Below are 14,704 nucleotides of genomic sequence, written 5' to 3' on the forward strand. Positions count from 1 at the left end.
TTCTTTGTACTATATTTCTTATAGTGTAGCATGCCGTTTGGAAAAGCAAAGAAATGATTTTGATTATTTTGTTTATAAAAATGATGATCATCATTAACTTACGTGACACGTGAAAACCAACATTTTGTATATCCTAGAAAATGTAAAATATTAAAAAATGCATATACTAAATGCCTATTTATTATCAATTGTTCACAAAACTTATTCATTAATTTTATAGAAACAATTATTTTCGCACAAAAAAAAAAGAAGCAGTACGGACGGAGACGCAAAACACCAACAAATCAAATGGCGACAATCAAACTACCGGAACAACTTCCTTCTCCTGCCCAAGACTCGGAAACACTTCGAAAAGCTTTAGATGGTCCCTCTCCCCCTCTCTCTAGATCCTAAAAATGTGTGAATTTTTTAAATGAAACTGCGTCGTTCTAATGAAATGGAAGCTAATTAGCTGACAACAATATATTTTTAAAAATGTTATATAATATACAAACTGTACAGTCACCTAATGCATAAATTATTATGTAGCAAAAATTTGTTATATACAAAGCAATTTCTATTAAAATTTGCTGAAATATTTCTTAACAAGTTTATGTGGTTATCAGGATTCATGCATGATGGAAAAGCTGTTATTAAAGTATTGTGTCATAGGAATGCAACCCAAAGAAAACTCATTCGAAAGACTTACCAAGAATTATACAATCAAGATCTCATTGATACTCTCCAGTCTAAGATTTCCCATAATTTTGGGGTATGTTCTTTACTTACTTCATCTAAACATATGGAAAGTTCATTATGTCAATATATTTTAATTCCTAAATTTGCAATTTCTTGAGATTGGAGAAATGTGTTATAGACTTATAAAGCTAAGGGGTATGTGTGGTATGAGAACATTATGTCAACTCAAAAAGTTACGTTATATTAGCTTTACATCACATTCACAACATTTTTACTATTACAGCGTACATCCTTGGAAATATCACTATTCCACATCAAAACAATATCGTTTTTATTTTTTTATTTATTTTTGTCCAACATATATAATAATATACAAATTAAATATATATTTATTAATAAATTATAAAAAATAAATTAAAATCTTAAAGAAAAAATAAAACATACTACTATTAAAAAAAATTACATAACTAAACTTAAAAATGACAATAACAATTAAAAAATTACATAATTAAGTTTAAAAAGACAATACAAATTAAAAGTTAACCACTAGAAAATAGAAAGTATTACTTGTCTTCGTCTCATCACTATGTTGCATGTTGCTTTTAACATATGTGTTCAGTCAAACGTGACGTAAATTATGAATGGTATCAAGCATTTTTGGAAAACCATGTGTAGCTTGATGAATGACATATAATTATTGGACATCACTATTAGTCGATTTTTGCAAATATATGTTACCATAAAGCTTTATAACATACTCAAAAAACAAATATACATAATCCCGACCTATTGTCTCATATATTTTTAAATACTCATTTGATATGTCTGCAACGATGTATGCCAATTATCGAACTACAGTTATACACTTTATATTGTAGTAAAACCTCATTTACCTCTAGCATCTCATATCAATTAAAAAACTCATAACTATTTGTCAAATCTCTAGCTATATGTAGGAATATATTTCTACTAATATGAAAACATTCTTTGAATTTCTTTTGGTCATATAAATAATCAAGGGCAAAGTAATCATGTACAAAAAGTTTGTTTGTTGCCATATGATCAATGTTGATCGAAGTTCTAGTTCTCTTTTTGGCATTTGAACTTTTTGCTTCTCGGCTTAACATTTTGGTTGTTGTTTACTTGAACGTATGAATAAACATATAATCAAATAGAAGATAAAAAAAACGTTCATCTTTTAAAAATATGTTTTTAGCGTGAAATATATATATATATATATATATATATATATATATATATATATATATATATATATATATATATATATATATATATATATATATAAAAGGTGAGGTTCAATAGAGAACCATAATTAACCAAAGAACTAATCTTTTTTTTAACTTTTAAAACTTATTTTTTATCAAAAAAACAAACTAAAAATACAGAAATTTATAACTTTTTATTCTTTTTCCAATGATATAAAATTCGTTTTTTTTTTACGTCAAATTCACAATGTGAATCTTTGAAAGTTCACAACGTGAATCCGGATTCACACGGTGAATCCAAAAATGTTTTTCACATTCACAATGTTAATATATGAATTTAGATATTTTTAGATTTTTTTTTCGATAAAAAATAAGCTCTAAAAATTGAAAAAAAAAAAAATTTGGTTCGTTGAACAACCAATAATTATGGTTCTCTATTGAATATATATATATATATATATATATATATATATATATATATATATATATATATATATATATATATATATATATATATATAAGTGTTAGTATGTATAGGTAATATGGTTTTTGTTTAAGTTTAAAAAAATTATAAGTTTTTTTTAAAAAACATTCAACGATCAAAATAATTGATCGTTCCAAAGTTTCACTAATCAGAGACATCTGTCGTCTTAAACAATCCTTAAAACACCTACGTTCATTTGAGGTGGTGTTCACGCATGGCTGAGGTTGTCCACATCGTATTTTAGGCTTCAAACTTCGTCCATGTCGTTTAGATAGACAAATATTACAAATTGAACCTTTTGGTTTTTTATTTCCAACTCTTTAACTTATGTTATTACTCTCCAATAAATGTTGTATATATGTATTGTTAAAGTAATTTTAAGGTGAATATTAACATTTGATTATTCATATATTCATTAGAATATTATTATTCTATTGTAATTTTTATGTATGTGCATTATTCTACTAAGTTCTAATATTAGTTTTAACATGTGATTATTTATTTATTCATTGCTGAATAATGACATAAAGTTGTATATACAAAATTCATTATAGGATACTAACATACAATTAGTGTTTTTACGTTGTCACACTATTTACTGTTTTTATTTAAACCATCCTCGTATATATATATATATATATATATATATATATATATATATATATATATATATATATATATATATATATGTGTGTGTGTGTGTGTGTGTGTGTGTGTGTGTGTGAGGGTTCAATTGAGAAAAAAAATGTTGAGAATGAGGGAATCATTCTCAGGCAATCATTTAATCTAAGCATAAAAAGACACGGTGGCAAACTTGCAGGTATGTTAATAACCTTCAATCTCAAATGTGCAACTGTAGAGAATAAGATAACAATTTAAATCCATTCTTAATCGATTGTTCATCATCCAAATTTCTCCTCCAACCTTCAACAATCATCTATATTTCTTCAATTAAAACATCATCAACGTCATCTAGTGTTAATCAGTCATTATTCTTCGTCAAGAACACATTTATCATCACCATTCTACAGTTGGCAACAAAAATTCGTTTTTGGTTCTTGTAATCCAACCTTCAATTCTACTGGAATGCGATCATATCTTCAACATCCACGATTAATTATACTCTCAGCATCATTAGATCAACATCATCGATAATCAACAAAAATCCACTTCATATCGTTCATTCAACATCGATCATCAAATAAAAATTCAAAATTAAAAATAGAAAAAGATCAAACCGTTTTTTTTTTTTTGAAAAATTTCATATAATTATCTATTAATCTACTATTTTGTAAGTTTTAAATTGTCAAAATCTAATGTTTTTAACATTTTTAAAAAATTTAACTTGTATGCAGTCCAACTATTTGATGAAATGCATAAACTAAATTACCACGTTATATTCACATATGAATATGTTTTCTCACCTGAATCAGTATATGATTATTAAAACAAAAAACAAATATGCAAGTCTGTAAGTTATTCATATGTGAATAACATATAAAAATTATATATATTAGTGAAAACACCTTGTAATATTTATATGTGAATATGTTGTGTAATATTCATAAGTGAATATATCATCTAATATTAACAAGTGAATATACATTCTAATATTCATATGTGATATACCATGTAATACTATGTAATATTCACATATAAAAATATCATCTAATATTCATAACTGAATATACCAACTAATATTCACAAGTGAATATCATATGTAATATTCACAAGTGAATGCATCATCTAATACTTAAACTTGAATATACTATGTTTATTATATGTTGTATTCATATATGAATGATACTTAAACTGTAAAAAAAAAAATTAATCATACTTTTTATTCATAAGTGAATAACGAATGTACTGTAGTAAAAACCTGATGCATTTTTATTCACTTACAACAACGATAGCTGAAAATATAAAAAAAATAATTTTTTTGTTTTATCTTAAAACTATATCAATATGGATGTCTATTTGTAGATAATAAAAAAATCATGAATTTTGGTATATTTAATATAATTTTTTGATAAAATAGCTTCTTAAAAATTAAAAAAAATTTTAAAAAAACTATATTTTTGTATATATATATATATATATATATATATATATATATATATATATATATATATATATATATATATATATATATATATATATATATATATATATATATTAAGGTAATGATTGGCATAGCTTAAGGAAACATCTTTTGTTGGAAAACACATATCTATTCATTTCCGATTTCTGCTGGTACGACGGAGACTTTTGCGGCAAAAATAATTGAGTGGCTGAGAATGATTCCCCCATTCTCAACCTTTTTTATTTTATCAACTGAACTGATATATATATTTTGTTTTAGGTAATTATTGTATGCATGAAAGGAGAATTTTGGACCAATAGATGAAAATAATGAATGACTATGATTTTTAGGGTCTATGATATTACAATGGAATATCATGTACCATAATATCACTCAAATTTAATTAAAATGGTATTTTAGACAATTAACTATATTTAAAAAAGAAAATTTTCGAATTTGAAGGGATAATTTTGATTTTTTTTCAAAAAAAAATTAATTCAATTACAATTCTAATTTAATTTGTAATCATAACCGATTATAACTTATTTTATTCTGTAAGAATGTGATTCTATTAGAATGAAATTCTATTAGGATAACAATTTATGACATCCTTTAAGAATACATAAATAAGAAGAAAACGTGAATAAGTACATTATGAAACAATATGCAAAATCGATTCTTGAACTAATAATATATCAATAATTACATTCTATGATTGTGATACAAAAAGAATATTCTTGAATAATAACAACATTCTGAAAAAATAACAAGTGTAATTTTTAAAAAACAACAACATTCTTTACTGTGAGTGTGATCAATCTTTGATTCATTCTTCACGTTATTCCTATAAGTTCTTCAAGCCGTTCCTATCACAAATGCATCAAAAATATCAAAAATCTAACAAAAATACTAAGTCATTCTGAGAGAATAATATTGCTAAGATTCGTTTTATACATTCTGGCGGAATACATTCTACTATAAGACACTCTTGTTCTCCATATTTTCTTTCTTCTCCAAATGAATGACAAACTCTTCAAAACCTAAAAAGAAAAAAAAAACCCATCAAAATCTAACAAAAACACTAATCCACTAAACAAATCAAAAAAATAGATTACATTTTAATAGGAAAAAGAAATTCTAAAATAATCATTAAATTTAAAGTGCAATTACCATTTAATTTTGACAATATATATATATATATATATATATATATATATATATATATATATATATATATATATGACATTTTAAATTTTGACAGAATACATACAACATAGTAAATTAGCAAGTTGTAATTCTGACAGAATAATTAGGGCAATAAAATATGATCATAAAACAATTTATTTGCAATGTTGGTTGGGTCAGACAATTCATCAAACATTTGGCATGTGAAACTAAAAGTGAGAACATAACTAATAAATTCTACAAATTTAAAAATGCAAAACTATATCTTCAAACGATCGGTCTCAAAAACCTAGTCTCCTCCCCTCCTAATTTCATCAATAAATGTGGGGTAAAGATGAATTTATGTGTATATTAATTAAAAATAAACAATTATAAATTTTTTTGGTGTACTTCTCGAGAACAAAAAAATAATTATCCCATTTATGGCTTAATAATTATCCCATTTATGGCTTAAAGCATGATTCATTTTCTTTTAAGAAGGATTTCATAAAAACACACACATACAAATAATGAATGTGTGTACATTAATTAAAAGGAGTCATTTTTTGGTCGTTTATAGCAAAAAAGAAAGGGATAATTCCATCATTGGGCTTAAGCAAGAAAAACAATAACCCCTAACAAATTTAATAAAAAGGAGAAGAAGAAGAGAGTAACCCAACAATTTATCGGTGATTAGGTTTGTAATTTCCGAACAATTAAGCAAGAAAAAAAACCCTAATAAATTCAATCAAAAAGGAGAAGAAGAAGAGACTAACCCAACAATTTATCGGTGATTAGTTTTGTAATTTCCAACCAGTAAAAAGAAGATGCAACAGAAGAATAAAGATGAAGGCATGAATGTGTTGGTGTAGTTGAGTAGATGGCGATGTTCGTTGATGGTTTGACAGTCTTGTCCGACTAACACGTTGATTTAAGGTTGAACCGAATCATCCAAATAGAGATGATGATTAACATCACATAGGGTGGTTTCGGTTTCAAAATCGTCAAACTTTGACCACGAATCTCTATAATTTCATCATACCTTTGACGTAGGGGCGTAGGGTTTTGAGATGGGATACGTAATTATTTTGTGGTCGACGATTGATTAATGGATGTTGTTTTTGTAGGGTTTATTGGATTATTTTAGGAGATATTAATTGACTTATTCTTTTACCATAATTAGAGATATTAAGATTACCATTATGCTCTAATTTAATTATTTAATTATTTTTTATTTCCTAAATTCTCATTGGTCATTGTAAGCACATAATAGTTGCTAGAAACATTTGAACTTAGCTATATATATATATATATATATATATATATATATATATATATATATATATATATATATATATATATATATATATATATATATATATACTAGGTAAATGCACGCGCGTTGTACAGTGGGATAATTATGTAGTTTAATATTGTTATATATGGTTTAATGTATTGTGAATAAGCCATACATAAAACTTGTATGCGATTAAATAGCATGTATGTTTTCTGATTTACAGATTTTTTTTTATCATAATAAATAATGAAATTTTTTTACTATTAGTTTAAAATTTTAAATGTAATTTTTATGTATACATTAGTATCTAATTTAATTAGTTGATGACTGATTAGATATGGATTCTCATTTGTGGTCATCTATTTATGTTGAACCTCATAAAAAAAACATATTTAACGACTTTTGTTAGTTTTACTATTGAATAGAAAATGGTGTCGTATTTTAAGTAAATATAAAAAACCTCATTCTCAATCTATTTTAAGATACTGACATATTTTAAGTTAATATAAAAAATCATATTCTAGAACTAATGAAAAGAAAAAACGGAGCCAAAATTTTTAACTATAATAAAGTTGATTTCAATTAAAAAGTGTTCAATCGAAGATAATATCATTCAATAAACACCATAAGATATTACGTTATATTCAAATTATAGACATCATTTTTGTAAGAGTCATTCAAAATATATAAGACTATAGTGCCTAATACAACAATGTAATAACCAAATGACCCTAACATATTTTAAATGAAATATGATTATAATATATTATCTATGCAACTAAATGTCTGCACAATATGTGGGATTCGTTTACTATATGATATTCTTCTAATATATTATATTATAGTATAAACATTATATTTGGAAAACCACTTTGAGTTTTATTGTAGTTTATAACATTAAATTTGTGATGGGCTGTATTTGACACACATTTGTGTATTTATATCTATGTTATATATTTAAAACAAATCTTATATAAACATTCAACCTAAATATTCATTTTCAAGTTTTCTTTCTTCGCAACGTAAACAAACTTTTGTTATAAAGACAAAAATGGAATAAAAGACACTTAATTATATGATCATGATATATTGTATTTTGATTGGGGCTTATACAAAACATGCATGAGCATATATTATTAATTTATCTCTTGTTTTAGGTAATTCGAATAAGATAGCTTCAAATCCAACGTATCAAACGGATTACCCATTTACTAAAGTCTAAAATCCAAAAACTCAAACATGTTCTAATACCATACAAATGCATGAGGTTTTAGCAAATTATTATCTCATATGAATTACCATTGATTATGTGTGATTAATTATTAAGAAGGTGAAAAGGTTTGGGGGTTTCAAATACATGAGGTTTTAGCAAATTATTGTGGGGGGTTTCAAATGCATGACAATCAAGGGAAAATGTATGCGTTATAAGTATGTAAGACATATATATATATATATATATATATATATATATATATATATATATATATATATATATATATATAACCATAATTAACAAGGAACCAATCATAAGCGTCGGAAATCATCATGATTAACGACCAAAGAAAGCAGATGTACACTTGTACATTGGACGCACGCATATCGTATTATAGCGAAAAATCTACCTCTTTACTAAAAACCGCACCTCTTTTTTCGTTTAAATCTTTTTAGGCCACATTTTTTATAAAAAAAAAACACGAATATACCATTGTTTACGATTTTTCGTCATCTTTCGATAGAGATCTATGTTTATGTATAAAAAATGAACTACTTTTTCAAAAAAAAATCACTTCATTTTGTTATTTTTTTCAATATTTAAGTTTAATTTTATTCAAAAAAAAAACTAATTATAACAAAAATATTATCTTTTTGTACTCTATTAATAAACATCAATTCCAATTAAAAAAAAACTCGATCAGTGTAGATTTACACTATGAATCTAAACTGTAAATATTTCAATTTTTAGCATTCACAATATGAAAAAGTTCGATCAGTTCAGATTTACACTGTGAATCTAAACTATAAATGTTTCAATTTGTAACATTCATAATGTGAATTTGATATACTATTTCAACTCTTTGATCATTCGCAAATTAACTTAGGTGTTGTTTGTTTCTTGTAAAAACCTCTCTAGACCTTTTATTGTTGTGTGGCGTAGCACACACGCAACACTTTTAATCTCACAGTTGTTTGTTATTTAGAAGTCTTTAGAGTAAAAAACATTTGTGCGTGTTCTGTTTGGCGCAACCCTTATATTGCCTCTTCTAACCTTTTTTTTTTTTTTTTGCTAAAATCTTGATTATATGTTGCTGACAACTTCTTAATGAAATATCATTATTTTTTTGCTAAAATATTTTTATTTTTTATTGAAGTATCATTATTTTTTGTTGAAATATCATAAATTCTTGCTGAAATGTCATACATTATTAATTTTTCGGTATTAAAAAACTATATTCGGTTTATAAAATCAGTTTATTTTAATTTTTTAATATCTGCAGCAGCATGCAAATGTTAAAAAAACAAACACATTTCCTATTACAATCTGCATCCGTTTGATCCACCTTTTCTACTATAAAGGGTTGTAGAGATGGTCCGCAGACTTCATGAAATTTTGCTTAAAAAAACGAACAACACCTTAGTGAAATTTACATACGAATCAAAATATATTACATGTAGTTTTATAATATTTTAATGTTTTCATTACATATAAATTAGTTTTGCAAAATCAACAAATAGATTTCTTCACATTGTGAATCTGACTTACTATTATTCACAATGTTAATCTGAACAGGTTCACAATGTAAATTTGAACTGAAATATCGATTTTTTTAGCATCAATATAAATCTATGTTTAAAGAGTACTAAAAAGTATGAATTTTAATATATTTATTAATTTTTCTATAAAAAATAGACGTTAACTTTTCAACAAACAAAAAAATGTAGTGAGTTTTCAAAAAAAAACCATATTTTATATGTCAATATGGATCTCAATGGAAAGATAACGAAAAACCACGAACAATGGTACATTCGGTATTTTTTTTTTGATAAAAAATATGGTCTAAAAAAATTAAATTAAAAAAAAGGAAGTGAGTTTTTTTTATAATCTGGTGCATGTGCGTCCCTTGTAAAAGTCTACAGCTCTTCATTTTGCCGTTGATCGTTTTAAATTTCTACGCTTTGGATTGGTTCCTTGATTCCTTGATTAATAATGGTTCTTTATTGAACTTTTCTATATATATATATATATATATATATATATATATATATATATATATATATATATATATATATATATATATATATATATATATATATATATATATATATATATATATATATATATATATATATATATATATATATATATAATGACTTAAAACGGTAATGTATTTTCCGATTTGTACACACTTGGTTATTGAGTTTTTTTTCATCCACATTTACCCCTTTAACATGTTAAACTGTACACATTTAGTCCTTATGACCGATTACTTCAAGTTAGTCGGGAAAAATGACTTAAGAGAGTAATATATTTTTCATTTTGTACACATTTAGTCCTTAATATTTTTGTACATATTTAGTCCTTAACGTTTTTTTTGTTTCAAAATAAATCTTTTTTTTGTACTCATTCAGTACTTATGAATGATTTATTTAGCTTTTTCTCACAACATCTTACGTGAGACAATCATTGATGAGGTATTTGGGGTTGTTGATACTTATGTCCAACGTGATCTCGACTGCTTAGTTGCGTAGGTCTTGTGGTTTTGACTTAGGTCTTGTATTTTCAACGTCGTAACTTCTTCATACGATATCAGATTTTAACTATCTATATATCCACGTGTTCAACTTTTGACTCTACTACAACTTGCGTTAAGATTACTCCCGTTAATTAATATATTATTACTTATGATTTTCTTAAAAAAATCCATACATGCATTCATAAAAAACGTTTAGACAGGAGCGGACTCATGAATACATAGGAGGTATTGCCGAGATGAAATAGGTGTTACCCATACATGAAAAATAGGTATAAACGAAAAAAATCGAATATTTTTTTACTACGGGCAGAAAAAAACAGGTGTCGCTGGTGCAATATCAGGACCATGCTAAATCCGCCCCTGCGTATGGATATAAATTTCGTAAGTAAAAATATATTATTTTTCATGGAAGTAATCTAATTGAAAGTTGTAATAGAGTAAATACGAACGCATGAATATAAAGATCGTTAAAATCTGATATCGTATAAAGAAGTTACGACGTTTAGAACACATTATATAAGTAACCAAGTAGTCGAGATCGCGCTGAACATAAAAATCAATGCCCAAACACCTCATTAATGAATGTCCCACGTAAGATTTCGTGATAAAAACCGAAAGAAATCATTCATAAATACTGAATGAGTACAAAAACAGAAATGACTTATTTTGCAATATATATATATATATATATATATATATATATATATATATATATATATATATATATATATATATATATATATATATATATATATATATATATGGACTAAATGTGTACAAAGTGAGAAATATACTACCATATTAAGTTATTTTTACCGGCTAACCTGGAGTAGTCGGTCATAAAGATTGAATGTGTAAAGTTTAGCAAGTTGAATGAGTAAATGTGAACGAAAAAAAAACTCGGTGACTAAATGTGTACAAATCAAAAAAAGATATTACATTTTTAAGTCATTATAATATATATATATATATATATATATATATATATATATATATATATATATATATATATATATAAGACTGAGTTTTGTGTGAACAAAAAACAACGTGAGAACTTACAAACTCATAATTCACTCATCATTTTTTAAAACTAAAAACACAAATCTTCTTCCAATGGTGCGTCTAAACATATCTAGGCTCACAAACAGATTTGATAATTTTTTTCATTTTCGAAATTTACATGTATATACAATCAGTAGTTATATGGATTGTTGATTAGCACAATCAGTCGTCATATTGACTGTTGATGAGCTCAATCAGCAGTCATAACTACTGATTGTATTCATCAACAGTCCATTTGACTGATAATTGTGCTCATCATATATATATATATATATATATATATATATATATATATATATATATATATATATATATATATATATATATATATATATATATATATATATATATATATATATATATATATATATATATAATCTTCAAATCTTTTTTTAGCTTAAATATAAGTTGGATGTACCATTTAAAAAAGGTTGGTGTTTTGGGTTTTGAAAAATGATGAGCTTATTATGAGTTCTCAAGTTCTCATAAATTTTTTAATTCTCAAAAAAACCTAATTATATATATATATATATATATATATATATATATATATATATATATATATATATATATATATATATATATATATATATATATATATATATAATCATCTAGACATTTTGTCTAGATGGTTTTTGTGGTGTTTTTTTTTCAATGTCATTAGGGGAAATTCTTATTACATTCACGATATTTTAGAAAAATAAGGTCTTTTATCTTTAGGAAAAAGAACCTTTAAAAATCGATTTATTTTTGAAAAAGTCATTTAAAAGTTCGTTTATTTCTGATAAAACCGCTAAAAGTATTTTTGTGTTCGAAAAAAAATCTACATTAAGCAGAAAGTTTTTACCTACTAAAAGTATTTTTGTGTTTTATATAATTATACAGTACAATTATCAAAAACATAAATTGTTGTATATAACTAAAAAAATATTGAGTGCAAATCCCTGCCAAAGAAAATACCAAACTATCTTCATGTCCATTGCACGTGTAAGGGTCTAACAAAAAGCCTAAAACGTTGTTCGTTGAGAAGAACCTATCTTCATGTCCATTGCACGTATGACTATGTCAGGGTCTAAAAAGCCATTCTATTTTTTCTTTAAAAAAATACCGATTTTTTCTTACAGAAAGCAGTGGTTTGGTGGACATACGATCCATCAGAAAGGGATGCAAGGATGGTGAAGAATGTGTTGAGTTCAAAGGAAATTGGCACAAAAGAACAACTACAAGTGATAGTGGAAATCTCTTGTGCATCATCTCCTCACCATCTGCTTGCTGTCAGAAAGTCGTATTGTTCCCTCTATCACTGTTCACTCGAAGAAGACATAATTGCTTATGCCCCACCATTTGCTATAAAGGTATTTAATTGTTTTCATTTTCGATCTTAAAAGATCCTCAATTTTAAAAACTATTTTCCATTAATGCAGATTCTAGTTGCCTTGGTGAGTTCCTTCAGGTATGATGGGGAAGTGGTCGATTTAAATTTGGCAAATGAAGAAGCATCCACGTTACAAGAAGCTGTTGCGTTGAAACGATTCGATCAAGATCATGTTGTATGGATACTTAGCACGAGGAATGTGTTCCAGCTCAAAGCAACTTTCGAAGCCTACTATGAAAAATTCGGAAATCATCTTTCTGAGGTTTCATACCTTAACCACTTAAGAACCATTTTTCATGCATAACTTCTTAATCTATGTTGATGCTTTTTCCATTGACTATTATAATCTGATCATTGTGCTCCATACAACACACATATAACTATTTGAATTTGGAAAATATAATTATTGAGTAATTAACGACTCAGTTGATAGCACTCTAAGTGAAAGAGTTGATATTTTATAAGTTTTACATTGAAGTTGATTCTTTTGATAGGATATCAAGGATTTTGGAAATGATTTGTTGGAATCTTTGGTAAAAGATGTGATTGCATGCATTGCTTCCCCTGAGAAACATTTTGTTGAGGTGATTCAATTGCCTCAGAGTCTAGAAAAACCTGTTAAAAGTTGCTTTAATCTTAGTCTTTTTACAATCATCAAGACCTACAAGCTTTACATCTAGTTTAATGATTAACAGGTCATCAAAGCTGCAACTGACGGCTGGGGTACAGATGAAGATTCGTTATCAAGAGTCATTGTAAGTCGAGCTGAAGTAGATTTGATGAAAGTGAGAAAAGCATATTTGGATATATACAAAACAAGCCTTGACCAGCTGATTAAGGACGAGACTTCTGGAGATTATGGGGCTTTTTTGATGGCATTGTTGGGAAATTAACTCGAATTCTTATGTACCTGTACAAAAATATTTGTGCTTGGAGAATAACTTGATGTGTGTGTTCATTTGAATTATTGTGTGAGCATTTGGGTCTTGGCAGAAAGTTAGGAATTATGTGTTGTATCTGGGTGATGTTTATAATAATATTGTACCTCTATATTTTAATGTAAATTACATAAATGGTCAATCTGGTTCATTGGTTTGGGGTAAATTGTAAGTTCCATACTTTTTTTCCACTTGGACCATTACAGAAACTACCATTAATATGTTTCTTTTCATGCTTTTTGTCTTTACCATATAAAATTTAATGATCCTTACTAATTTTTTTCATATTTTTATTCTTTACATGATTATTTACATTAGTATTTAAACATTAGCTTTTTGTCTCGTCGTCTCATCAATACCATGTGCAAAGATCTCACCTCTCATCCACACATCAAAATTATCTTCTCTCATCTCCAACCTTGAAGATAAAGAGTGGGAAGTCACAAAGGTGGAAACTTTATGACTTAGAATGATGTTATGGGAGTATATCTTAGTGTTTGATGAAAGGACTTGAAACATCCCAGAAATATAACCCAAAAATTTTGTTTTTAAAACATTAATAAAACCATCAATCATCCAAAATCATAAGTAAAATCATAATCATTTATCATGAAACATCATGGTATCTGTCTCAAATCGAAATCT

The 14,704-nt window shown here is 26.0% G+C and overlaps 1 protein-coding gene across 2 annotated transcripts; it reads left to right on the top strand.

Moving 5' to 3' along the window:
- The first annotated feature begins 213 nt into the window (after positions 1-213).
- On the top strand, positions 214-14,201 carry LOC111911866 (annexin D3). 2 transcript variants are annotated; one of them, XM_023907607.2, is made up of 6 exons: positions 214-364; positions 606-751; positions 12,871-13,101; positions 13,171-13,383; positions 13,616-13,705; positions 13,817-14,201. In XM_023907607.2, exons 1-6 carry the CDS (start codon positions 289-291, stop codon positions 14,012-14,014), a joined length of 954 nt encoding a protein of 317 aa, XP_023763375.1. In that variant the 5' UTR covers positions 214-288; the 3' UTR covers positions 14,015-14,201. The 2 variants fall into 2 exon arrangements, with proteins under 2 accessions (XP_023763375.1, XP_023763378.1); XM_023907610.2 differs by lacking the exon at positions 13,616-13,705.
- Positions 14,202-14,704: the final 503 nt, after the last annotated feature.

This window comes from Lactuca sativa, chromosome 8 (assembly GCF_002870075.4).
Source record: "Lactuca sativa cultivar Salinas chromosome 8, Lsat_Salinas_v11, whole genome shotgun sequence".
NCBI lineage: Eukaryota > Viridiplantae > Streptophyta > Magnoliopsida > Asterales > Asteraceae > Lactuca > Lactuca sativa.

Bases quoted from the DNA above. Each gene is read 5' to 3' on its own strand.
- LOC111911866 (XM_023907607.2), top strand. From the start codon at position 289: ATGGCGACAATCAAACTACCGGAACAACTTCCTTCTCCTGCCCAAGAC. The intron at 752-12,870 runs GTATGTTCTTTA...TTTTTCTTACAG, and splicing joins AGATTTCCCATAATTTTGGG to AAAGCAGTGGTTTGGTGGAC. The intron at 13,706-13,816 runs GTGATTCAATTG...AATGATTAACAG, and splicing joins CTGAGAAACATTTTGTTGAG to GTCATCAAAGCTGCAACTGA.